Source organism: Puntigrus tetrazona, chromosome 16 (genome assembly GCF_018831695.1).
Source record: "Puntigrus tetrazona isolate hp1 chromosome 16, ASM1883169v1, whole genome shotgun sequence".
Classification (NCBI taxonomy): Eukaryota; Metazoa; Chordata; class Actinopteri; order Cypriniformes; family Cyprinidae; genus Puntigrus; species Puntigrus tetrazona.
The window spans coordinates 6,672,353-6,699,683 of record NC_056714.1 but is presented as its reverse complement, the minus strand read 5'-3'; the positions used below and the strand labels follow the sequence as shown (position 1 = coordinate 6,699,683).

General features: G+C 40.0%; 1 protein-coding gene and 1 long non-coding RNA gene across 2 annotated transcripts in view; both read left to right on the top strand.

The window, feature by feature from the left end:
- Window positions 1–9,457: 9,457 nt before the first annotated feature.
- The window catches only part of LOC122360792 (RNA-binding protein 25-like), a gene marked incomplete at its 5' end in the record, with an annotated part of 39,278 nt that continues 21,404 nt past the window's right edge, over window positions 9,458–27,331 (top strand). Inside the window, one exon of the mRNA XM_043261656.1 lies at window positions 9,458–9,677. Coding sequence (XP_043117591.1) covers window positions 9,458–9,677 — 220 coding nt within the window. The remainder of the gene's footprint in view (window positions 9,678–27,331) is intronic.
- Window positions 10,781–14,184, top strand: LOC122360716. Its single transcript, XR_006252833.1, has 3 exons — window positions 10,781–10,895; window positions 13,807–13,941; window positions 14,026–14,184. It is a non-coding gene; the product is annotated as an uncharacterized LOC122360716 (long non-coding RNA).

The following is a 27,331-nucleotide window of genomic DNA, read 5'->3' as shown; positions in this document are numbered from 1 at the left end:
TTCATTTCTTAAACAATCATCTCGGAGGATCTACCAATGCACATTACAGCATGACAATAAAATTCATCAGGCTTTTGTAATTTTGCAATTGCAATTTGAGATACAGGCTAAAAATGAACGATAGAATATCGTTGTTTAAACAATCCTAAAACAAAGCACAATGCTATGAAAGCTATATGTGGCCCAATGAAATGTTGCCTTTTGGACAAAGTATGTAAAGTGGACTGTAACACATCCTCAAGACTTTAGATCAGATCGATCTTTCACAGTTTGAGCCTGATGAATCTTAATATTGGCAGAGAAATAAAAGGCTCCACACTGCATCAGTTAGGGCTAAAAGAATTGTTGGCAAACACACAACACCCCAGAAACTAAATGTTAATCACGAGTAAGGAGTCGATCCTTAAATGTCAAGTATTTCCTCATTTCAAATCGAGACAGTGACTTAGCAATGCTCAAGTTTCCGTATGAACTTACAGTTAGCTCTACAAAGAGGCAGTGAGTTTTGTCAAACCAAGAATGAGCTAATTTTCTGCATCCTCCGCACAAACGACAAATAACTATCAATGTACGTATGACGTTATAAATGTAAAAAGTGTTGGTTGACAGATTCTTTATGCTGTAACTATACAGTAAACCTGGTCAGTTGGTATATTAGTACAAACAGTGATTGTAAAGAAACATTTAAAACGCCTGCAAAGCTGTTTTTATATTATTGTTATTCAAATGACACATTTTTAATGAAAAATGCATTTTTTTCACATTCAGAACTCGTCCTATTTGGGTATACTTCTATGGTCATGTACACACGAAATATAAGTTTTATGTTCTCACCTGCTCCGATGGCAAAAACAGAAAAGAAAAGAAAACATATATATTTCTACATATATGGGCAGTGCATTGCAAAGCTCTTTAATGCTGCGGTATTAGCCGGGGCATGTTTAAAGGATGAAACACGTGTGATAAGGCCACTCCAGGCCATTGCAGAGGCGCAGCGCGGGCCGGGGAAGGGCAAGTGACAAGCACAGAGCAGCGGGATAAGAAATCAACAGTGACAGTGATAGAATTTACTTGATAGTATCAGCAAAACAGCCGTCATGGTGCTGGCAGATTGGAGGCCATCAGCCCATCTCCGGCTCAGCCCGCACGTCGACTGCGGCCCTGAAAGGAAGCTATGAGCTACGATCAGCGATACAGACCCATAAATAGAAATCCATTTCCCCGCCGTACGCAGCCGGAGCAGGAGGAAAGGCCCTGCCGGATCGGCTCGCGAGGTGAACGGCTTACGGAGCGCAGAAAACAGACGAAGACACGGGTCGGTAGGTGTTTGTGCGAGGCTTTGTGGCCAGTCCTTCCTGTGAAGCACGGAGAGAGCAACCATACTTGTGTTGAGCTTTACTTCCCTAACTTTTCCTTCATTCACATTTAATCATTGTATCATTCAATGCATTTATATAAGCGTTTATAATAACCATTTCATCGATTCATTAGTTGATTAGTCATTTATATTATACTGTTGTTTAGTCTTATGTGTTTCAAGAGCTGTTTGTCTTCATGAATAAGAGATGCAAGGAAACTCAGCTCTTATTTATGTGTGCTAATTTTTTCATTAATTTATCCCCAAATACAAATCGATAAAGAAATACTAGAATCACAAGGACACTACTGACTTTTGAACCACTTTATAACATGTTCATTTAATATTAACTGTTGATTTTGTGCTAGTCAGACGAAGCTGCTACTTTTTGATCTCCATCACTTAGTCTCCTGCTTCTGCTCTTTGCTGGATTTTTGCTCGTTTGCCGACAGAAGACTGTTAACGGAGTTTGGGGTATTTGGGTCCCAGACAAGACCTCCTGTTAACAGGATTTCCAGACCAAACGGGTACCTTCCGACGGGATCTACTGGTGCTGGATCTTAATTACGGTGGAAGACGGATCCTGCAGCGAGCTGATCACCTTAACGAAGCGTCTCGGATTGAGCGGGCGCTGATGAATTATTGATCCCGGTGTTACTGCGTCTGGGCATTTCCTAGCGCTGGGTTTACAGCGAGGTGACACTAATGTGTGGCTGTCGTCCTGCGCTTGTTTACAAATAGGCCGGCGCTGGCCTCTAGCGAACAGGTCCACAACTCACTCCAAAGCTCTGATAAACAGACCGGGGCGAGGGCTTGCATCAACTTAAAAAATGCATGAGCCAGAGCAAACCGTGTTTGACAACGCCGAGGGAAACGCCGCTCGAGCAGCACCAGGATCAGAGAAGAAAGAAGAGAAAGAAAGTCGGGCTTGCGGTTGGAGCCTACGAGGCAATTCCTCCTCCTGTCCCAGGTGAGGGAGCCGAGAAAGATATGAACCTCAGGAACCAATTTGCTGAGTTTTGTTCGATAGACAGAAGCCCAGGGTCTTTGGCTGGATGGAGATGAACTGACTTCAGAGGAACAGAGCACTCTCTTTGTCTGAGTTTCTGTTTAAAGCGAGACAGGCCCGGAGCAGAGCGGGTAAAGTCCGTGATAATCCACGTGAGCGGCCGAGAGAGGACTCAATATTATCTGCCGGTCGAGTCTGTAAAAATGCTAATGCGTTAGACCAGGTTAATACAGCCGGCATTAAAGGCCTGCATATGACATGCGGAATCTATCTGCTGTATCAAAGCCTTACAGAATGATGAGCTATTTAGAGGCGCTTGCTAAGACTGACATCAATACTGCTGCCTGCGATCATGAAGAGAGACAGAGAGAGAGGGAATTAAGTAAATCAACCTCAAACAATAAGTTGTGTTTTTCAATCAGTGCCATTTTAGCATGATTTATAAGTATATCATTTATAAAATCTTTGCTAGATTTGCCCACGTAATTAAAAAGTGGAAATGCGTGCTTTTAAATATTATTTTTCACAACGACAAAAAAGTAAGCTTGCATTATAACTTATATATCCCGTTCATATACAATTAAATAATTTTTATTGAACTTTTTATTTTCACTTAAATTTTAGTGATCACAGCTGTTTTATTAAAGGAGTCATTGATTGCCCATTTTGGTACGATTCTTTGTATAGTCTATAACATATTTTGGTTAAGATTTCTCAATGATAGAGTAAAAACATCTTTACTCTGTCAAAATCTGTTCTGTTTTCTTCAAGCCATTCTAGTCCATGTTTCTTTAAATGCCAATGAGCTTAGCTGACCCCGCCCCTTTCTTCAGTGAAGTGACAAGCAGACTGTAAACTGGATAACTAGCACATTAATAGGATAAGTGATTTGGAAAGATTCATAAAAACCCACTTCTGTACATGAAGCTGAATCACGAATGATTTGCACGAACAGAGACATATATTCCCTTCAAAACTAAAGTAACATTAATCTTCTGTGTCTTCAGCGACTGAGATGTCAACAAAAACCACTTCAGTCTCTTTTTATCAGAGACATCTAGTCTTCCCCTGCACCGAGTCAACTCACTGACGGACTGATGACAGCTCACTCAGGGCGGGGCTAAGGTAAGACGGACCTGTCAATCAACTGTCGTGGGAGGGGCCTGTGCAGAACTACATCATTCTGACAGGAATCTCAGAACAACTTGATCTGAGAAAGACAATTTTTAAAATAAGGTTAAAACTAAACCAAAAAAAACACTGAGTGGATTTTTATCATTATAGGATAGATCTGTACACACTTCCAGCACACAGTTCTATTCAAACAACTTGTAAAGTGAATTTTGCATCCGACGACCCCTTTACGTTTTTGTTATTTTAGTACTTCAGTTTTAGTTAAAATGAAAAATGTTAGCAACTAGCAGTAATATAATAATACGTAAAATAAAAATGTACTATAAATTGTCTCGGACCAAATTTAATACATGCAAACGACATGCAATTAAATAACGGCCCGCTCATAACGTGCTTTTGCGTGACATTCTGCAACACAGCATTAATTCACACAGCGTCTGCATCTGCTCCATACGCGTCCTTTAGAACGAACTACTCATCACAGGTAGCGTTTCAATTATTTCTCTCCACATAAAGCAACGCATAACGCTGTATTTTCAGACCAACATTCATTTGTGGCCCGAATGCAAGGAAAGCGGCCCGTATGAGGAGAACACAGCTCATTGAAAGGCCTCTGATTTATTAATGCACAGCTACTTGAAAGTCACATCCTTCTCATGGCAGCCGTCCAAACGCACGGCCAGATATATATTTACAGTATTGTTGGGGTGCGAAATCTATTCCGCTATCCTTTTAAATGGTAAAACGCCTCCTGTCATCTCTTCCCAAGCTTAGCTCTGTCGCGCAGCAGAGCCCACCTTAAACAGCCGTTTGTGGCGCTGACTTTAAATTGCCTTCGATTGAGCATTTTGATGAAGCCCTGTGCTTCTTCACACGACGCCGGAGAGGCAGTCATCAGTCGAGCACATTTTCATGATTGACTGAGAAGGAGGAGGAGGAGGAGGAGGAGGAGTGGAGGGAAACCGGCTCAAGCCAACGCTTCTGAGAATTGGATTGTGAAATTTAGATGTATAGTAACAGATGGCCAACCGTGCAGAAATCAAAAATAGTTTTTGTTTTCCTTTGATTTAGAAGCGGTGATACTAAACGCTGAGCATGCCAGGCTACTGACTGGATCGTCCCGAACGCACAGACAAAAGCAAATTGCTTCGTTCTCATTCCCTGGAACGCAACCAAACAACGAAAATCCCGCTACCTGTGCGTTTTGATTGCTTTCAGAGACAGAGAAGCTGTTCTGCCGCTCTTTGAGACGACGCCAGAGTACTTGTGAAGCATCGCTCGGAAAATAAAAACTTCTGGCTTTGTAGCGCAGTCTAATTGCAGAGCTTTTTCAATCGGTTTCGGCCGTGTTCCCGAGGACCGTCCTGACCCCCGTCTGAACTCATCAGATGAAATGAACTTGCTCAGCGAGCTGGAGAAGACAAAGCAGACGCGAGCGGGGATTAATACTGAGCATGTGCGGCGGGCGGCCATCGGCTTGACCCTGAGCGGCTCACGAGACCCTTCGGGAAATGAAAGGCACCGCTGACGCCCTTTAATGCGCCACATTATAGAGTGCGTACCTGTGTTCAGTGATTTGTGTGTTGTGTTTTATGAATAGGTCATTTAAAATTTTATGTAGACCTTATGGCAGGCCGGTTTTCATGTTCAAGTCACGTGACGTGCTGCGCTTCGAACCCATTCGTCCCGTCGAGGTCATAAACGCCAGTGCAGCAGACAATCCGTGTGCGTATTTACACTAAAGCAGATGTGTTTGTGAATACTCAAGCACCCCGCCATTCACAGAGTCAATAATATCCAGTCAGTCAATAATATTCTGATGCATCTTTAAAGGGATGCAGCAGGCTAGCATTTGAGGCAGTGCTTTGAACAGTTCCTATGTTTAATAAGTTAACTGCAGATGCAGTAAGGTATTTACAATGAAAGTGCACACGACCAGGGGCTGAATGTTTAAACTTAGTTACAGAGTTTGTCTTTAGTACTAGTCTGACCAACTAGCAGTTATTCAAATCTTAATTTTAGGATTTCAAATAGACCAATCTATGTTCCTGTTTGGTCTGCTCTTACATCGAAAGCTGCAATGTTGGTGTAACAACCATCAGAATGGTATGTGTAATAACTAATGTGTAACAGGACATTGGTAACAACACTTTCTGGTAAATACAGTGTTACTCTTTATATTGAGCAGAATATTTCTATGTATTTATCATGTAGTTACTCTGATGTTACACAGCAGCGCTCAGTGAGTCAGTAAGGCTTTACATATAAAGTGTAGCTGGTGTCCAGAATGTTACACTTTATATTAGAACAGTTCCTGAGGAGTTACCCTGTAAGTACACCGGTGTTACTCCAGATCCAGCTCCTCACACTTTACACATCCCTGAACATACTCATCTCCAGCCCGGGGCAAACTCTTACACATATGCTACAAAATTTTGTTATATATAATCTGTTACAAATTAGTACTTACACATACCATTCTAAGGGTTGTTACATGTGTGTTACACAAATATTACAGCTGTAGATTAATGTGTAATTACACCGTGGTTACACTACACAAACATGTAGTTACTGTGTAAGTACACTGGGAACGCTTAATATAAAGTGGGACTAAATGTTAAAAAATGTAATGACTAGAAAGCATTCAAAACGCTTTCAATAAGCCAAAAAAATATTATCTTAAAAACCATTCATACGTGGGAAAACAGACTGAGAAATGAATAAATCTGGCTCGAATGAAGACATGTGTTTATGGTGTCTTCTCGGATAAGACGACCTCTTCACCTTACTAAAAAAAGCAAAAACTATAGGTACAAACTATATCAAATTGTGATGTAAGAGCAAAGCAGGATCTATATTCGCAATCAACGCCCCAAAGTTAGTAAGAAACGAGCATTAGATTTTATTCAGTGAATACGATGCAGGGCTGTGTAATTAATAACGCATAAAAACTACATCCACCTTGAAGCACAGACCACTTTAAAGCTCAAATACCAAAAAACGTGTTTTTGCAGAACAATTAGTGTAAGTGAAAAATACGAGCTTCCCGTTGATGCTTTTTCTGCAACCAGACATGTTTTTGAAGAAATCATTCCTTTTTACATATTTGTTCGAATTCGCATCAAGGTTTATTAATAGCTGTCTTGGCATGAATATTTCCTCTCACATCATTGATCATATTTTTCCTCTCCGTAGACACACACTGGGCCGAGTCCACGTCTAAACTGAAGTTCTGTCCAATTGTTTTTAATGCGCCCATTCCAGCGGTTTCTCGGCCTGCTGGAGTTAATGTTATTATCCTTGACGGAAATGGAGTTTACGGTCCCTCATGCTAAAAGCCATATATTATGTAGCAGGCAAGGCGTGCTGCTTTGTCAACTTCTTTATCCAAACTTTCAGGATACGGAAAGCCGAGCTATTTGTATGAAGTTTGATAGGCAAGAGAAAGAGAATGGGAAATGATCTCATTATCGTCTGGCTTCACACAACCTTGACCACATGATTTAGTCGGTGCAGTAAATACAGAGGAGGAAAGAAAGCAGACGAGTTTGAGAGTCATTGTGTTCGGCTGCGTTTCAGCGTGCAGGACTAATGCTTTGGAAAGCGGAGTAGGCCGAAGAAACGCTCCAATAGCACTGACTGACTGGATTTGCTTGAAACGGATGTGTACGCTTTGTGCACAACTTTGCAATGATACTCTGGAAAGGAAATTTTTAATCTCACAGCCGCAAACTTTGAATGCATAAGCTCTCAGCGCCTGCTCTCCTTGTCTTTGTGCAGATTAGGCTATTGTGTTTGCGAGTGCACAGGAATGCGCCGTGGCTTTTCTTTTCTCAACACTCGTTTACACCGGAACCCCAATTTGACACAACAACTCAAACAGAAAACTAGAAACCAACAAAACACACGGCCAGTTTCCATCTCGGCATCTGTGAAACTTCCACGTCGACGTCGAGCACAGAACGCAAACAAAAGCTCTGTCATTTACACAGGTTTATGGAATATCTGTATGATTTTCCACTTGTTTTAGAGTTCGTCCTTAACGTTTGTTCATTTGCAAGGGACAATAAAATAAGTTATGCGGAAAAAAAAATAATTATTTATTTGATTGAATGTGCAATTTTAGAAAATATGCCGCATTAAGTTCAATGAACTTAAATTTACAGATAACTTGTAAGTATGTAAGTAATATAAGTTTACACATTTCAACTAATCTTTGCAAGTCCAGATTACTCAAAAAGGTAAGTTCATCTTAACTTTTCAAGTACAACTTATTTGGGTCAACTGTTTTACTATGCCAATAAAACTTAACTGAGTCAAAGCAAAAATATAAGTAAAAAATTAAGTTGAGTGAACTATCAAAATGCATAATAAATGATATTGCAAGCTAATATTATTGCACAAATAGCACTGTTATCAAACCTGTAAAACTAAGTAACCCTCCAAAACTAGTGGGAAATATTTGATGTGCACATTTCTGAGGCCTCTAAATTGTCATTTTGCAAACAAAAGATGTCCAGCTTCAGCTGCTAGATCTTGTGTGTTTTTTCTGTCAAATCTGGACTGATTCTGATCAAGTCAAGGTCAGAATAACTACAGTCATATCTCCAGATGAACTCTTGATTCTCCATCAATCATTTTCTAGAAGAATCTATGGAGGAGCTGTTCCTCAGCGGAGCAATGATCTTCACAAACCTTCAAAACATCTCACAACTTCTGAAGAGCCTTGATTTCTTCAGCTCTCCTTCAGCACTGCATCATGCTTGGATCATCTCATCTTACTGATAAATATTATTGGAGATATGAGTGATATTTAGATAATTGTATGTCAGTATCTGCTCTACTGTCATAAAGCTCTCATCATAAAAATAGCAGCATTGCATCATAACCCATAAAAGCCTGATGCATTAAAATTTTTACTATTATTTAGTATGTTTTATAGGGTTAAAGAGTTTGTGCTGCAGATGTGACTGATTTCTCTGATTAGACACAGTATTTTCACCTGATGCACACATGATCTAAAGACCAGAAGATCACAGAGAAGTAAGGCGTAAGACAGAAAGAAAACACCAATCAATCACACAGCGACTGCACAACACAGCACTGATGGTGTGTTTCACACAGGATACAATAATAAACACAAATTGAAAAACTATAGTTTTCTTCATGCTATTGAAATAGTCATGGATCAATGTGAACGCTTGCACTAATAGAGCCTGGGCTGAGCTGAATCTGTCTGGATGTTTGTCAATCACACCTGGCCTTCAGACGAGCTCCCTCTTCAGTGAATGTGACTTTGTTTGCAGCTCACTTCATCTATTATTCACTGCCAAAATAAATTGTTAGAGTTAAGAAACACAATGCATTTTGTTCTGGGCAAACCGCTGCTTTTTAACATAGAAATTATTTATTGTTTCTTCTCCCTGAGGACTCTTACCTTGACCGCCCACGTCCTAATCTGCTCTGCTGGCTTAAAGCTTTCTGTTTACATTCACCAGAGACAGAGAGAGAGAGAGAGAGAGAGAGAGAGAGAGAGAGAGAGAGAGAGAGAGAGAGAGAGAGAGAGAGAGAGAGAGAGAGAGAGAGAGAGAGAGAGAGAGACAGAGAGAGAGAGACAGAGAGAGAGAGAGAGAGAGAGAGAGAGAGAGAGAGAGAGAGAGAGAGAGAGAGAGAGAGAGAGAGACAGAGAGAGAGAGAGAGAGAGAGAGAGAGAGAGAGAGAGAGACAGAGAGAGAGAGAGACAGAGAGAGAGAGAGAGAGAGAGAGAGAGAGAGAGAGAGAGAGAGAGAGAGAGAGAGAGAGAGAGAGAGAGAGAGAGAGAGAGAGAGAGAGAGAGAGAGAGAGAGAGAGAGAGAGAGAGAGAGAGAGAGACAGAGAGAGAGAGAGAGAGAGAGAGAGAGAGAGAGAGAGAGAGAGAGAGAGAGAGAGAGAGAGAGAGAGACAGAGACACAGAGAGAGAGAGAGAGAGAGAGAGAGAGAGAGAGAGAGAGAGAGAGAGACAGAGAGACAGAGAGAGAGAGAGAGAGAGAGAGAGAGAGAGAGAGAGAGAGAGAGAGAGAGAGAGAGAGAGAGAGAGAGAGAGAGAGAGAGAGAGAGAGAGAGAGAGAGAGAGAGAGAGAGAGAGAGAGAGAGAGAGAGAGAGAGAGAGAGAGAGAGAGAGAGAGAGAGAGAGCTGGGGTGAACACATATACCAAAACCATATTTCCCATAAACATGATATACAGTTGTTGTCAGTATTTTGTCTGATTGTGTTCATGTCATATAGACATTAAGCAAACAACAAAATAAAATCAAACCCTTTTTTATTTAGATATTTCCATTTTCATTTTAAATTGATTTTGATTTTGTTTGTATTTGTCATTTATATTAGTTTTGTTTTGTAATTGTTTTTGTGTCTATATATATATTATTATATTATATATTTAATAATAATATTAACAATATCATTTATTACAATTTTAGTTTTTGTACATTAAGTTAGAAATGCTTCCAACTATTTCATTTATTTTTAACATTTATCCTTTTATTTAAAGTACTGAACGTTAATCAATTTTAATAACCCTGAAACAAACTCACACAGCGAGTCTGTTGAGATCAGGCCATACATTAAATACCATCTTTAATCAAAATTAATGCATAACATTGTCACGAAATAACAAATACTCGGCAGGAAGTTCTTCTGAATTGAATAGTGGAGGTGAACCGGACCACAACAGAAGAATCAAGTGGAAAATAAGCGTTCTGCACTCACATAAAGCCTTATGAATACAGATCTGTCCTCACAGATTCTGCTGCACAAAGATAATATTGCTGCATCCCTTAAAACACATGACTAGATCCACGTAGCGCTGCATTTCATTACTAAAACAATGGCGTGTAATGTGGAAATTGTAATGTGAAGGAGCATTCACAAGTTCTTTGTAATTCCCTATTTGATGGCAAGGCTTACAGCAATTATGATGTCTAATATACGGATTTAGGAGTAAGAATTCGGAAACGGGGAAGTTTGGGCTCTGAATGTTGATGACGGCCCTCTTGAAGTCTCGGCGGGACCGGGGACGTGAAGTGTTGATCGTTGCCTCGCGCTGATAAGCAAAAATGTTTCCGGAGCGTAAAGAATCGAGTGGTGTGCACGAGGGATAAACCCTAATCTGTCGCCACACACTGAACTCGACTTGCTAATATTTGCATTGGTAATCAGGTGGAAGTTCTGCTAAGCTCCCCATTACGCCCTCATGTATGTGAAAAGGTCTCGCCGTTCATTTGAATACGGCCAAAGAGGAAGAAGCACTGGGCAGAAAATAGGATGCAGCAAGATGAATGTGTAAAGGAAAAATGAAAAAAGTTGCGTTTGGTGGGAGGCGCTGCCACCCCGCCGTCTACAGAATGAGAGAGGTACGGAACGATTGGTGTGGATAGATTACAGTTATTGAAATGAATCCACTGGTCTGAAATGGAAGTGAAGAGGTTCATATAGGATTATACTAATAAAGTAATACAGAGATCAAAAGGGGGCTTGTGGTGGAGGGCTTCCTCAATCTATAATCCTTCAAGCCATATTGATGCATATTTGACAATGTGCAAATTGACAAAAATTCCATTTGCAAGTGCTATGTACAAAATATGACTCATCTACATTCTGAATACATTCATGAGGAATTCTGAAAGACTTTATATACATTGGATTTTAACATGCAGCGGAGTGCGAAAGTTTGACATAACAGAAAACCCCGATTCAAATAAACGTTTTGCTAATAATGATAATAAATACAATTAAGAAAGTGTTAGACAAATTTTGAAACAATCGAAAAAGATAACACAAAGAGTCTCTTCTCCTTCTGGAGCATCAGTGAGCGTTTGATTTATCTGAAATAGCCTTTTCCAACCAGCCTTCTTAAGATAATCATTTGCTTTTGCGTCATCGCTCGCCTGAGTCTTATCTGATGACGCTGAGACTCCGAGGCAGTAATTACTCTGCTTGTCTGGATCACAGATAATCATTTGCTTTTGCGTCCATCGCTCGCATCTCTGCTCGAGGCAGTAATTACTCTGCTTGTCTGGATCACACGAAGTTCAACAGTACCTCATTTCATGCTAATTCATGCACACTGTAACATCATGTCAATGAACACAGAACACAATGAATCGGCACTTACGGCCCACACCGACACCGAGCTCTCTGCATGAGCTGAGCCGCCGTTTAGACCCCATTCTGTAATTACAGAATTGCATAAAATGGTGTGAAATCGTGCAGATAATCTGCTAAATCTCCCAACATGAAAAGATAATTGCAGCAGAAATTAGCCGTACCTGAGGTTCATTTATTTGGTCATGGCCAGCTTCTTGCATGCTGAGGATCGGATATTACTATTAATTATGAGCAGGTCAGAGTTGCTGAAGGTCGAGTATTAGTGCCGGGACCATTGAAATGCTAATTATAAACAGATTAGAGAGTTACGCTCCTTTATGACGCTTATTAGATAATTACTTGGAGTGAGGAGTCTAGTGAAGTGAAGGAGCCGAGACCACACGAGATAGAAACTAAAGAGCACAGCGTTTCAGAAACACACAGGAACATTACAGGTGTATTAATACACGTCGGAGCCAGAAATAGAGAAGGTTATAGCTAGCGTTGCAATCAAATGAACGAAAAGAATGTTGGTATTAAAATATATTTGTATAAATGCATGTGTTTATATTGAAACACTATTTTAAGTACGGAAAGATAATTATTTTAATGGAAAGCAAGAGTCAAGAGCCCAACTAAATCGAACACCGATCACAATAATGGTGACATTGCATCTTTTAGCATTAATTGTGGGTGCAGAAGTGCTAATAATTTAATGTTTAACATTTACAAATCATATTTTTCAATAGTTTTCACCTGCTCTCCTGCTATCTGGGATTGCTTTAATTTATTTTCAGTGCTGAAATATTCCGTACTAGTTTAAAGAATTCACTATATACCATAAAATATACACATGACCGGATATCAGGGAGTTTATGAAAATCATTGCTTTAGTGTTTAAACTTAAATGAACACATTGCATTAACTGTACTGTAGAACTGTCACAAGACACTATTATTACGTTTTTAAATGTACTTCGATATTCTGCAGGATACTGCAATTCATGATAATGTAAACAGGTATGCACTGCTGTGCAAATGCAACTTAACAGAAAAAAAGTTGTACAGACAAGTAAATGACAGTTAAATTTAAAATGAATAAAAACAGTCTTACATTTAATTTAAACACGACTTTCCTGATAACTGTCCGCAATACCACCGACTTTATTTCACTAGTTTTTTGCATGCTGAAGGTGACCCAGCTTTATAATAAAAGATCGATACTTGGCATCCATGCATCGATACGGTATTACCGTTAAAAATATTGCAATACTATGTTGTATCAATTTTTTTTCCTCCTCAACCCTACCAATATATCGCACTAATACCGTAAAAGGCAGGGTAAGTAATATTCCAGCAATATATGAATTATCAGCGACGTGAAGACTCTGAAGACAGAAGCATCTGATGAGAAAGTACATTAGGGGTTGTGTTGTGTTGTGAGAGCGCGAGGTCGTGCGCTCTACTAAGGGAGCTTAGAGGAGAAGCCGAGGTCACTACACTGAATTCCCTTCCTGCATAGAAAGTGATTTTTCACCAGCGAACTACAAAGCCCAGCAGACTGGCCTCCAACCCCGAGCCGAGCGGCCGTTTGAAGCGCTTCAGTCCAGTCAGCACTTCACGCCGAGGCCAGAAGTCAACGCACACCCAGCTCTCGACGGAGTCCGGCGCTCAGATGTCCTAACGCATCGCACACACATTTTAATTGTGAAGCGGGAACAGAGGAAAACTGCGATAAGCTACAATACTCAACACAAGCAGGATCACAGCGCTGATTAGTCACTGAAGCGGACGCCGGGGTGTTTCGGCGTATCGTTGTTTCCCAACACAACTCGAGCCGTCCTGAAGGAATTACTCTCACCGTTCAAATCAAACGCCTGTTTGGAAGTTACAAATGACTCTTTAAGATGTTTACCCTTTTACTCAAAGCCGCTTGTAATTGAAAAAGAAAGTAGTTGTTTGTGCATGGCTCCGAGCAGCTATTTCGTTCTCATTCGAGACTGATGGATAAACACAGGCTAAAACAGACCAAACATGTCCCCTGGTGTTTTGGTTCATTCCCTTCACAGAACATCCCTGGATGTCCTTGTAAATGCAATAATTAAAACGATTACCGCTGTGCACGACCGTGCATATAAATGTGGGTCGCTGATCGTTCTTGCATTGTTATCATAAACAGAGCGGAGGGGTGTTTCGTTTGGCTGCTAATCACCTGGAACACACCGGCTCACCTTCAAAGCGCGGCGGAGAAACCCTTACCTGGAGCGCGCAAGAGCTAGCATGCGCCGGGCTTAGCGGATCTCACGTGTGTCTTGTAAGATGGATAGCGGATTAATATTACAAAACACAGCTGAGTAATAGTGTCTAAACACTTCTGAACACGCTATTGTTTTCGCAGGTCTGGACGCGTGCTGAAGGAGTCTTTAATACCGAGCTCTGGTTAATGCTCTTCTGCTGTGTTTCAAAGCGTTTCCTTAAGTGCTGCATAATTATATAGACACGATATAATCAAGTACTTTTACTGATGTGAAATGGGTGGAAACAAGCAGTCGAAGCTCAAATCTCACCACACGGTTTTTAACCACTTTCTTTGCCTGTGTCTTCTGAATTTGCCACTTGACAATAAATCTCCAATAAATCATGAATCGGTTAGTCCTAACTAGCAATGCTAAGTTTCATGGTTTCGATACGTTTCATCTGTAAACAGGCTGTTGTCGTCATTGTTTTTGTTCATTTAGTTAAAGCAGTAGCAGCCCATTGCTCATCACTGTGTACTGAAGGACATTATTATTATCCACTGTATAGTTACAGTATTAATTTAGCAAATTATCATATTGTTGTATTAATAGATCTAGAGGTAGGGCAGACAACAACAGAACCCTTACTTAACAATGATTTTACAATAGTGATAACTAATGATTATTGTTAACGATAACCACAAATTAGCCATGATTTAGTAACCGTAACCATATTTTAAAAATAAATAAGCGGTAATCCTTTTGCTAAAAATAAATAAATGTTAAAAAGTAAATAAATATAATATTATCAAATAACTGTGTGTGTATATATATATATATATATATATATATATATATATATATATATATATATATATATAAATAAATAAAATGCGCTTATTTAAAGTAATTGTATCAAGTGTTGCAACTAAAGCTATGGCCAAGCTGGAATATTCATCATCCGAATTAGAATGAACCCCAGGTTACTGTGCTGGAACTATCCCTGCCACTAATTACAAAGTTTGTAAATGAATTAATCTTGGAAATAAAGTATGTGCTGAACATGAGCTGTTGTGGTGTGCTGGTGTGGAATTACTGTGACTGTAAGACCGGGAGAGATAGACACAGCTCAGCGTCCCTCATCACTGCAGCTCTGAGATTAACCACAAAGTGGCTCAATTAATCCATGTGAAGTGACACGGAATTTGAATACAAAAGAAGCAGAGCTCGCGCTGAAGAGGGAGAGAGAGACAAACATCGCTTTCAATCATGTGGGCATAAGATGGTGGGGAGCGAAATTAATTGACCTCCCTGGTTTCAATTAAGCAAAAAAGGACACAAAGCAAAATGTACATCTGCTTGTGAAGAAGGTAGAGGGACGGCCAAAGAGACGGGAATCTGAAGCTGAGCAGTTCCGTAATGTTTACAATAATCCAGTGTGCAACAAATACAAGCAAATTTAATTCTATATAATAACCATCTGCATTATGTCATCAAAAAACAACAACACACAAAAAAATACTATAATATAACCTGCATTCCAGCAATGTTTGGACATTTTTTACATTTAAATTTGAATTGAATGAAAACTAAAATATTTTAAATCAGCCAATATTTTATTTGGAATAGAACGTAGATAAATTATAAATAGATCTTACAATTGTATGCACAAAATGAGCTCATTTCATATTTGATACTAAAGGTCTTTATATAGTTTGGACGGGGCCATGTTCATCATGATGTTACATCTCTTCTCTTCAGGAAAGTCTGAAGATGTCTGGACGTCGAGGTTATGAGTTGGTGTTGAAATCCGTTCCCATTCCTGCCTGATATATGTTTCCAGCTTCTGAAGAGTTTGTGGTTGTCTTTGACATATTTTTCATTTAACGACGCTCCAAATGTTCTCTACATGAAAGATGTCATACAGCACTTGTCCACTTTGAATCAGTCCATTTTAAATGAGTCTTGGCCCTCAGGACACAACTGTCCCTCACGTACCTTGCTTTTTGCATGATAGAGCTTTAGTGGTCATCTGCAGGTTGTGTTTACAGACAGAGGTTTCTGGAAGTATTCCTGGGCACATTCAGTAATGTCTGACAGAATCATGTGATGAGTGTCTTCTGAGGAGCTGAAGACCATGAGCATCCACCAAAGATCTTCAGCCTTGATCCTTACACAATCTGTGGACAAAGATTGTGATTTTTGACAATCACCCTATCCACAATTAGTGGATAGTTATGTTCTCCCAGCTAAATCTTTTCAAAATATCTTGCTTTTTCTTTTAGTTATCATTTTATTCAAATATATATATATATATATATATATATATATATATATATATATATATTTTTTTATTAAATATATATTTATTTTTTTACTCAGGAATAGTTTGTAAAATAATTGCAAATAAATGAGAAATAGCAGATTAATTAATTAAACTTGAAATGAAGTAAAAAAGACTTATTTTAACTTAATATTATTATTATTGCATTATTATTATTATGTTCTGTTGACCTATTTTTGATAGCGTTAGGAAAGAACAGAAGGGAAATGGCAAATGACGCAAGTCGGATAGGAACACGCATTACCAAACATGAGCGAGCGTCAAGCACCACATGCAGATAATGGTTCTGACAACAATTTATCGTTGAATGTGCACGCTTACGCAAGCTACGGTGGTAAAATTAATGTCATGTAACATAACAGCCGGGCAAACTTCCACAACTGTTATGCTCGCATTGAGACATCAAAGATCACAGATTAAGTGCAGATTTATCAGAAAAGCATGGCGTCTCAGGTAATTACCGCCCTAAAACACCACAAAGAGCGAAGCCTCAGTGCCACCCACGCTCTTACACTTCATGACTGCATGATTAAAACGATGCTTAAGTCTAAGAACCCTCTGAGCCCTAAATACACCAACAACCCTTCTGCAAACCTTCGGTCAACAGCCCGACTGGGAGAAAGGTGGCCCTATATCAAAACAGAGATTACCTCGGTACGCCCATCAACTACTGCCTTTAATTATATCCCGTTACATGTAGATAGGTACAACTCTGGCTTTTGTGAGAGCGTACGCATTCCTAGCGTTTGGAAGTGAGCGGCAGCACAAGCTGGGGCGAGAGCGATGCAGAGAGTGATCACATTCGTCAGCTTAATCAGTCAATCACGAGACAATAATTCATCTCACATTTCCAGGACTGCTAGATCCTGGACAATTCACATCAAAAGCCGCTCTCAATCCACGTGACTCAGTATATAATAGCGGGCTGTTTTAGCGTCATATGGAGGCAGGGCTGGACTCTCTATTTAACAGACGAGTCTAATGGGTCCCAGAAGGACAGCGTATTTGAAACAGAATGGGCTAACAAAAGCATAAAGGGTTAATTTAGCTTGGCTCAGGTGAGTTAATTATTCTTTTTCGCCCAGTTCACTGCACATCCATAATGATTATTAACTAGCTTAAAATACTCTAGGACCGCTGGGAGCTTACGGATAAAAACACACACACAGAGGGTTGGATGGAGGGGGATCATTATTCTAATGAGAGCGCCGTAAAACTCTCCAATCACAAAGTCACCACAATAATCTTCTGGGAGCGTGAGGGGTCACAGCCGTCCCTCCTCCGGAGCCGTGGACGGGCACTGATTAAAGCACATTCACGCACGGATCCTCACTCCTGTGCGCGCTTGAAGACTGGGATAATGGCCATTCAGCTGTTCTGATTCCGGATCACGGCACACCGGCAGCTTCCACGCGAGACGGGAAAGACTTGACGGAGGAACCGGGTAATAGTTCTGACGTCATTTGCTCACCCACATTCAAAAACTGGTTCATTTCTCAACGGGACGCAGAGGGAACCATTTAGGAACAAGTCAGCAGCTCGCTGGGCCTGCTAGAAGCACAAATAATAACTTTCATGCGTTCAAAGAAATTAATCAGCATCAGAAATAAATGTCATAAATAAATAATATATTTGAGAGTGCTGTGTATATTTATTATATATATATATATATATATATATATATATATATATATATATATATATATATATATATATATATATATATATATATATATATATAGTGCAACTATATATTTATATAATTTATGTTTTTATTTTGGATAAGGATAATCACCATTAATTGTTGGACAGCCCTAAATAATAATTATAATAAAATGGTGAATGCATGCATCTAAAGTTATAGATTTATATTCAATATGCCTGTCCTCTAAAACTCTGTCAGATACACTATAAAAAAAAATCTCATGCGACCTATGACCACATTATTTGAATATTTATCTTATACTGGTTTCAATGAGGCAGGTGTGAATTAAGAGCGACATCAAAATATTGCTATAAATTACAACTAAATAAATAAATGGGATATTATCGTATCACTCAAAATTATGGTAAACTAACACATTAATCTTTTGAGTTTTGCCTTCACGCACATATTTCATTGAAGCGAATCTAATTCAAATCGAACCAGTGTAGTCCGATTCACGAACTAATGACTCGTATGAGCCGGATCTCTTGGTGAGTCATTCAAAATGAATCAACCGAAAGCTTCATCCGAGCCAGAGAGGTTTAACTCAGTTCTTATCCAACTGAATTAAATAGAAATATCTACGCAATGCCCTGTAATTCTGAATGAATCAAAAACCTACAAAGACCTAATTTTTATAAATAGGTAAGTGCGTAAGGTCGACCTGGTTCGTTCTGTTCTAATAATGAAGCTATTGTTGAATATTGACTGAACCACAATTTAGCGTGCTACCGAAAAGAACTTTAAGTAACAGTCTCAGTAATCCTCCAAAAGACACGAGTCACATGCGTCGTCTTTAAAGCGAACTCATAATGCAGGCTATGTATTAATTGTATTTTTCAGAGGCAGGCCACTCAATGAGAACATGCTGGATTCTCGTTTGGTTTTCCGCCGGTTTTTCAAACAACGTGACAACGACCCGGTTTCCACGAACGAGGCTCCAGCGCGCAACCTGGTAAAACGGCCGCTTTCTTACACCGTGTAAAAATGCAGAGGAGTCCTGGCAGGAGGCCACGTTTGGAGAGGAGCAGGTCATGCTTTCAGGAGATCCGCACCTCTAGCTGGGCTCACAATAGCGTTTTACACAATTACACATGAGCTGTAATTGACAGCGGTATCAGCGGCGCGGCGCTCTTCTGACAGGCTTCATGGAGCCGTGATTAATTACCACACGGCTTCTCTGGGCTTTCCAATTTCCTCTGGCTTTCAGTTCAGGGCTGTAGGTGATAGTACAGTACCTCCCGTTACACCCCGCAGCAGGAGAAAGAGACGTCTCTGCTTCTCTCTCTTCTATCCTCCGGCGGATCAGAGCAGAAGTCAACCAAACAAGGGCTGCCCTGATAGTCTGCGTAATGCCCCTCGCTGCCGTGAATGCTAACTAGCGCAGGTGAGACTATCTGCGCTCCAAGAAATCACCGCTGCTTCTTTAGCTCGTCTTCCAGGGTTAAGTTTTAATTTATTATTTGCGAGAGCGTTATCACGGAGTTCGCTGTCACAGACCTCTTCATTAATCACGGCGAGGGCTTCATTTATTCCCTGATATCTGCAGGGTCCTGGCACTGATGTACATACGGGTCTGTTTATCATGAGCGAAAACTGGGGAAAAAAAAAAAAAAAAGTTCATCCCAGCTTACGTTCCCAGCACTCGGCGAGCACTGCTTGGGTTAGGTTTCTGTAGTTGCGCACGCGATTGACTTCAGCTATGTTCAGTTCATGATGTATATATATATATATATATATATATATATATATATATATATATATATATATATATATATATATATATATGAGAGACAACACTCTTATTGAACCCCAAGAAATAAAGTTTATTTTTGGACGCTTCAAACCCGTCACATTTGAAACATCTTTTTTTTCTTTTGTAGTAGATAGTTTGGCTTTAAATACATTAACTGAAGTATAATTTCTCATTAATCTTCTGACTCTTTATTACGTTTATTAATAGTAATAATTACTATTAATAATTTCATTTGACATTAACTTAATAAATAAATGATATAAGCATGCATTTAGAAATGTTTTACATGGGAATATTTATTATTATTATTATTATTATCATCATCATCATCCCCCAAAATAAAAACGATCATTTATTTTTCAAATTTGATCCAAATCCAAAACATAGATGCAATCTCTTGTTTTTTTCCTCACCGATGGCGTTTCGTTCATTATTAACATTAAATCATGAAGATAAATAGTTCTGATTGTGACAGATGTTATCATTTCTCTCTTGCAACATTTTGCAATAAAATATGTAACATCTGTAGTTATTTGAATAAATACTGACCTGATAGAATAGTACAAGTCTACAAATTTTCACCTTTTTTTTATTTGCTTCCAATTTGCAGGTTTACGTCCTAAAACACACTTTGGGCAGATTCTGTTTAAACGTGACGTCTTGCTCATAAAGAGCCACATTATTAAATCATCCGGTTCGTGCGAGGCAGCGGGACATGTGGGACAGAACAGGGATGGGTGAGAACGTCCCGTGACCCCTGACGGATCAGGGGCGAGCTGAAAGACGGCCTTGAACTGTAAGGAGCTAATCCTGTTTGGCTGGCCTCCTCCTCTCTCATCCTGGTGCTCCACATGCTAATCAGACTAATGACGAGCACCCAGAGGCTGCTCACAATGCTGGCAGGGTCCCAGTGAAACATGCACACGTTATATTAGTCATCAGACAAGCCAATAAAACAAAGGCATAGCGATATTTAGACACGTCTTTATTAATAAATCACATATAGATAACTGTGACGGTCCTCAGTGTTGCCAGGTGTTAAAACAAAGTCAAGAGGTCAAGGACGTTGCACAACCAGATTTAAATATATTTTTTAGACACTATGTGAGTTGTTAAGGGCACGGACCGTTCAGTGTAGCATAATAAACTGACATTGCAATATGGCTTATGTATTTATAATTTAGATTTGAATTACTCTCTTTTGTTTACTGTATAGTATACTATCGCTGTGTTACAATGGCTTATTTTGCAATTGATATATTTAATAATACTAATATACAAATATGCTAAATAAATGTTTGTTTATTCGTTCCTTGTTTTAAATTCTTCATTTATAAATTGACTTTGCAATACGAAACTTTATATATTACAGTATACATGTAATTATTACAATTGGCTTATTAAGTTCTGTATTTAATAATCGTCACAAATGAACAAAATTCTATTCATTTGTTTATTTAATTAGTTATAAACGAACAATGCAATATGGTTTATGTATATGTAATGCTTATTGCATTACTTTCTTTTTTTGGTTTACAGTATTATTTTTTTTTTTTCAAATAATCAAAAAAAATTATTAATTGAATTAATTCCCGCATTCATGAATTAATGAAATTAGTTTAATTAATATAGCCTAAGTAATAAATAACAGAGCATGGAATAGTTTATTTTCTACACAGATGCACTTTCTTACAGAATCAACCCAATCATTCTGAGATTATCTATTTATATATATATATATATATATATATATATATATATATATATATATATATATATATATATATATATATATATATATATATATATTTTTTTAAGTAAATTGAATTCTTGTATTTTTTTTTTCATATCACAGTAAGAAAAGCAAAAAATAAAACACGCAGCCTTTGCTCAGGAGGCCGTCTGACAGCATGTGTTTTTTACAGACAGGTTTGTTCGTCTGATTTCAGAGGATCTCTGCCTCCAAGCTCATGCACACGCAGGTGCGACAAACACGCATTTTCCAAAATTGTTTAACAGCTTCTGCTGTTGTTTTTTCCTTTCATTTTAACCCTTTTCCGCTGTTCTTCTGTTATGGTATCCCTCTCTGGAGTGTTGTGCTATGTTTGTGTTTTCAGCGGGTTTCTCAAATGCCCTAATTCTCCCTGAATCAACAATCCTTTGTGTGAAGCCGGTGGAGAGGGATTCCCCAGCCGTGAGCTCGAATGCGCTCGTCCCTCAGGCGCAGAGATGCAGATTAGTGGAGCAAGTGAATGGAAGGTTAAAAATGCATTATTAAAAATAAACGGAGCAAGAGAGACGGGAGAGCCAGAGACGGTGGAGGAGAGGGAAACTTCAAACGCTGATGTTTAGCATTGCTGTAATACAACATGACAGGTTTATAAAACTTGCCACTCTCTATTGAAGGGCTGGAAATTGACTCGGGCAGCGGTAAGTGATGGCATATTCCACTTTTAAAAAATGGCTTTAAATGACGCAGTTATTGTGTTACGGAAATGGAAATAAAACTTTAATTCCCTGGGCGAAGAGCGATCCTGCATGCTTCAATGTGCACGTGCTAAAAAGCGATTCTCGTAGCAGATTCCCATGGCCCTGCGCTCCTGCCGATTTAGAAAATCTCTCCCTCTCCCTCGTTTTCGGTTTGCAAAGGTAATGAGAAGCTAATGAGGCTTGACTTGAATTTTTTCAGCACTCCACTCCTGGCAGCTTCCCAGAGGGTCTGAAGGAGATGTTTAGCTTCTATAGAAGCGGCGCTGACGGATGGATAGATGGATGCAGGGCTCCAGCGTCTGCGTTTGCTCTCCATTCACCGCACACGAGGGGAGGGTGAGAGATGGGCCTCGGAAACTCAAGGAGGGAGAAGAAGAAGCCAGATGAAATCCAGACGGCCGGCTGAAAAGAAAAAGGCCGTATCAGCCTGAGACTCCTCTGGATGCTGCGCTCCGAATAATGTGCGTTTAGATTGGCACAGATCTGGAAATGAAAAGAAAACCCGGTCGGGAGGTTGCTTTGAAAGTGAAGCTTCCCAAGCGACAAGCTATCATTTAAGCCTGTGGTGTCTGCTATATATAATGATGATTTTCATTTTAATTGACCACTTTATGGAGCCCTTTCGGAAAAAAAGTAGAATATCACAAATAATAATAATGCATTTTGCTGCTGATGCTGATATCTATACGATGAAATTCCGATGCTTGTAAATCAATGAGATTTAGTAGAGCAGATACTGAGATAAAATGAAAATTAAATGTCGTCACTCTATATTTTCAAAAATAAGCCTCACTAAGATGAAACTAAAATGATCTAAACACATGATATACACACATTTGAAATTATCCAGACATATAATGCAGAGATGAACCAGAGCAGAGAAATAAAGTCTATAGAAGTCTAGGAAATAAAAAAGTGAGATGTTTTGGAGGTTTGTGAAGATCTTTGCTCCGCTGAGGAACAGTGAAAGTCAAGCTCCTCAGAAGATCCCGATGATCAGATTCTTCTAGAAAATGATTGATGGAGAATCAAGAGTTCATCTGGAGATAAGACTGCGGTTATTCAGACCTTCACTTGATCAGAATCAGTCCAGATTTGACAGAAAAGACACGAGCTGCACGTCTGTACAGTTACACTAAAGAGCTTTTACTGGATAAAAACTAAACAACCAGACAACAAAAGGCTTGCAGTGCATTGAGTGCGACAGGTTTAATCATGCTCATCATTAGAGACACGCGGCTAGTTGACGTAACAATTGGACTGAGTCCTGGGAGCGACAGCAAAGAAAACTAATAGAAATGAGAAAAAAAAAAAGTTATTCGTTCTTAGAGTTACAACGAGAGAGGTTTATCTTCAATGTCTACTTAATGTACATTTTTACGTCAACAACCCGCATCCAAAATATGTGCATGAAATAATACGTCTGGCTGCACAAAGAGTGCAGTTAACAACCAAAGAAGACAGTGTGGTAAAGGTTTAGGCCGACGTGACACCAAACGAGCAGCTTCCCATCCACCGGCAGGCCGAGATGACTTCTTCAGCACAAAGGACAAAGTCAGCCTTGTGCCGAGGATGGGGCCGGACTAATGAAGTCGTAGCAGACTCTCGGGCTGATAGACCTGTTAATGAGCTCCACTCCTGTGATGGGAGACGGGGGAAAGGGATGTACCAGGTAGGCGCCGGATCATTAGTGTAATTTAAGCAGAAAAGGTCTTTGTTTCTCGCCGAATTGCCGGGGAGGCTGGGAAGGGACCTCGAGGCCTCTCGAAAGCATTTTGCTGGCACGCTCGTCGAGAATTGATTGTCTTTGTTGTGGTAATCTGAAATTAATTTGCACTTGAACCCATCTTTCTTCCAGGATCAATTTAAAACACTGTTATAATTATGTGAAACCGAGAGCAGACACTGATATGACGAGCCGGAATATTTTAATTCCCCAGGTACTTAAGAGCCTTTTTTTTCCCCTGACTTATCTCGCGAGGTAATAAAACAAAACGTTCCTCGTGCATAGGCTTAAGGGAGAGGTATTTGCCGGAGGGCTAACAGTAATAACCGCTGTATTGCTACACGTTTACCCGTGTACCCTCTCAGTAGGTCATCGCTTTCTTTCAAACACGCAAACCTCGCGAAGCTCTGCGAGGACAGACGAATTCTCCTCGGCCCTTTATTCCGCCTAATCGCGAGTTTAATTGTAATAGGCATTTAAAATCTATTAGAGACTACCTGCTAATATCGCCAATTGATCTTGGCGGCGCATCCCCCTTGTTCCCAGCACGAGCTTTTTAATATCTCTATCAGAATGCCGCTAGTTTCCATCCCCCGATTGGTGCTTGTAGCGGGGAATCTCGTTAGCTTTAGTCGGACCATCTTGAGCAGTTTCCCGTGGCGCTGTCATGTAGCACAAGGGCGGTGAGGTCATTGCCCAGGGCTGGGATTCTTGCCGGGCTCCTCGGGCGCCGAGAACAAGGCGATGGGCAGCCAGACAGACAGCTGATGGCATTAACATGCACAAACATTCCCAGCTCACCACGAGAGAGGCCTTTGATTTCCACCGAAATTAACTGCATGCGAGATAAAGCTTATTTGGGGTGGAACGATATTCATGAAGATTCCCCGGTTTTTAAAAGCGCACTTACAGCTCTGTTTCTTGTGCAAACGTGCTTCTTATCCGCTGACACCAGCGGTCGAAGACACTAGTTGAGAGACGGCCCGAATGCGTTCGAATTGAGCGCAAACACGCCTCTTACACGTCTGCCATAGGTTTCGCCTGATTCTCAAAAGTAAGCATTATTTGCTTCCTCGGGACAGCAGGCACGCTTTCTGAGCATATGGCATATGTACGAATAATAATAGCCCAAAAATGGAAGGTTATTGAACCTTAACACGAACAACTTAAGAAAACAATGCATGTGTGTTTTGTTTTAGATGATATATACAAACTGAAAAACCTATGGCAGATTTGTAGGCACCCAATTCCTTGAGCTTACTAGCTTTATTTCATTATTTTTAAATTGGTTGCAATCGATTTGTTTTAGCTGCATTACATAAACTAATTTAGCTAACATACTCATGCCTAGTGTTGGACTTAACTAATAATTACTGTTATTTACCGTAGTTACAGTCGTTTATTTATATAATTGATATATACTGTGTATATGTAAAACAATATTGAATTTAGCTTAAAAAATGTAAAGTTTAGCATTAAAATGAAGTACTTTTCACACTTTAAGTACTTGGTGAGTGAATACAGTCCACTATTCATTTTTTATTACTGGGATATTTTGTATCTTAAAACTTTGTGTTCTTGAACTTAACTATCAAGCATCGATAAGCAGTAGTACTTTAAGGCAGAAGTCAGGGTTAATAGTTGGTGAGAATTAGACCCCAATCTAAACTGAGACCAGAATAATGTCTGTAATTACTTGAAATAATGAAAAGAAGAGTTTTAGATCTATCTTGTATCATAAACGTGTCACGGTTGATGTTAAATCCTTGCTCATGCCGTGTGTGTGATTCTTTCCTCTGCAGAGCATAAAAGAAGATATTTTGGATGATGTTGGTGATCAGATTTGGTGCTCTGGGGTCGGAACGACGCGAGTGGGGTGAACGACGACAGCGCGATGGTTTCTAGTTTAACCCGTCAACACATCAGTCCGGACAGAGACTGTTAAGGGTGCGTTTGATGTGTCGGAGCAGAGCTCCTCAGAGAGGTCGTTCCCCAGCTCTGCTCCTCTCACAGCGAGAAAATCTGCCATCCAAAGCAAGCTCTCCGTCTCATTAGATGAGCTCCCGAAATCTGCACTGACATCAGCCGGTTTGCATCAAAAAACCTCTTCATTTGTAATACACAAACACTCCTCGGTCTACATAACTCACATTTTGTTCCCACAATTCCTCCTGTTTTTGGCTCCGTGTAATCACGCTGAATATGCAAACGCCTTAAATAATTAAACACTGCTCTGTTCGTTTTCACACGGCGCGCTCGGGATGATTTGTTTGAATTTTGTACCAGTTTTGTTGTGCGGTTGTTTCCTCTGCGAATCAAGCGCCTTGCCGTTGAGAGACGTGTCGGTTTGTGCCGTTGGGTCTGAGGCTGACCACACGCGCCCGTCTTACATCTCGTTGCCTCATTTCCAGGCGTAACGTCCTCGGCGTCAGGCCTGAGCGTTTATCTCGTCTCAAACAGGTCTGCGGAGAGCGCTTCACCCTGATGATCATGCAAAACACCCGGCTTATGAAGCCAGCGGCCTCGCTCTGCTGATAACATCTGCCTTCAGCCATCGATCGCCTGTTTCCAGGGGCCTTTGTTTCCGCCCTGAGTTTGCCACAGGACACCAGAAGTGACAAAAGATTGACACGAGGACCTCGAAATTAACTGCTGCTGGCCTATTAACAAGCCAACAGTGCATATTGGCAAGAGTGAAATTCTTCTGAAAACAATGGAGGAGAGGGGGAGGGTGAGAGAGAGAGAGAGAGAGAGAGAGAGCAGCAAAACAAGCCGCTTAATCTTTTCTCTTATCTCGCAACTGTTGTGAGCCCTTCCAGGCAATTTTCTATTCAGGCTATTGATTTTTATCACCTCTTCTAAACCTCTATGACAGATTATTTTTCAAAGACTAAAGCTACTTTTCGCACTACCGCGACCCATATATTGCTTCAAATGAATGATAAATAGAGAAAAAAGTTTCAACTATTATGCTGAAAAACACTCTGTTTTTGATTAATCCTCCAGGAGCAGATTAGCTGATTCTCTTTTTTTCTCCTCCGTGACGCCGCTGCTCCGGTGAACGAGAGAAATAAGCACCGAACTGGCGCATTTGCGATGAATTTACAACATGAGATGAGTGGAGTTTGGGGCGGTTTAGGCGCTGCATGGAATAATAGGGGCTGGTGGTTTTTTAGCTTGACGGCGGGTTACGGATCTATTAGAAGTCTTTAGAGAGGCTTGTACACGTAACCCGCCATTCGCTGCGTTTATTTATTTTGCTCGGGTGCAGTAAATATCACTTTAACAGTCAGTTGTCATAAAGTTTGTTTTTTTGTGAAAGCTTTGGCTCAGGCTGTTTTCGAAACACATTTGGTGCATTTTCTAAAACAGCAGTTTTGCTTCAGGACCCAGAGCTCACAGTCGCACAGCGCAACATATTATATTGCACAAAAATAAACAGAAAA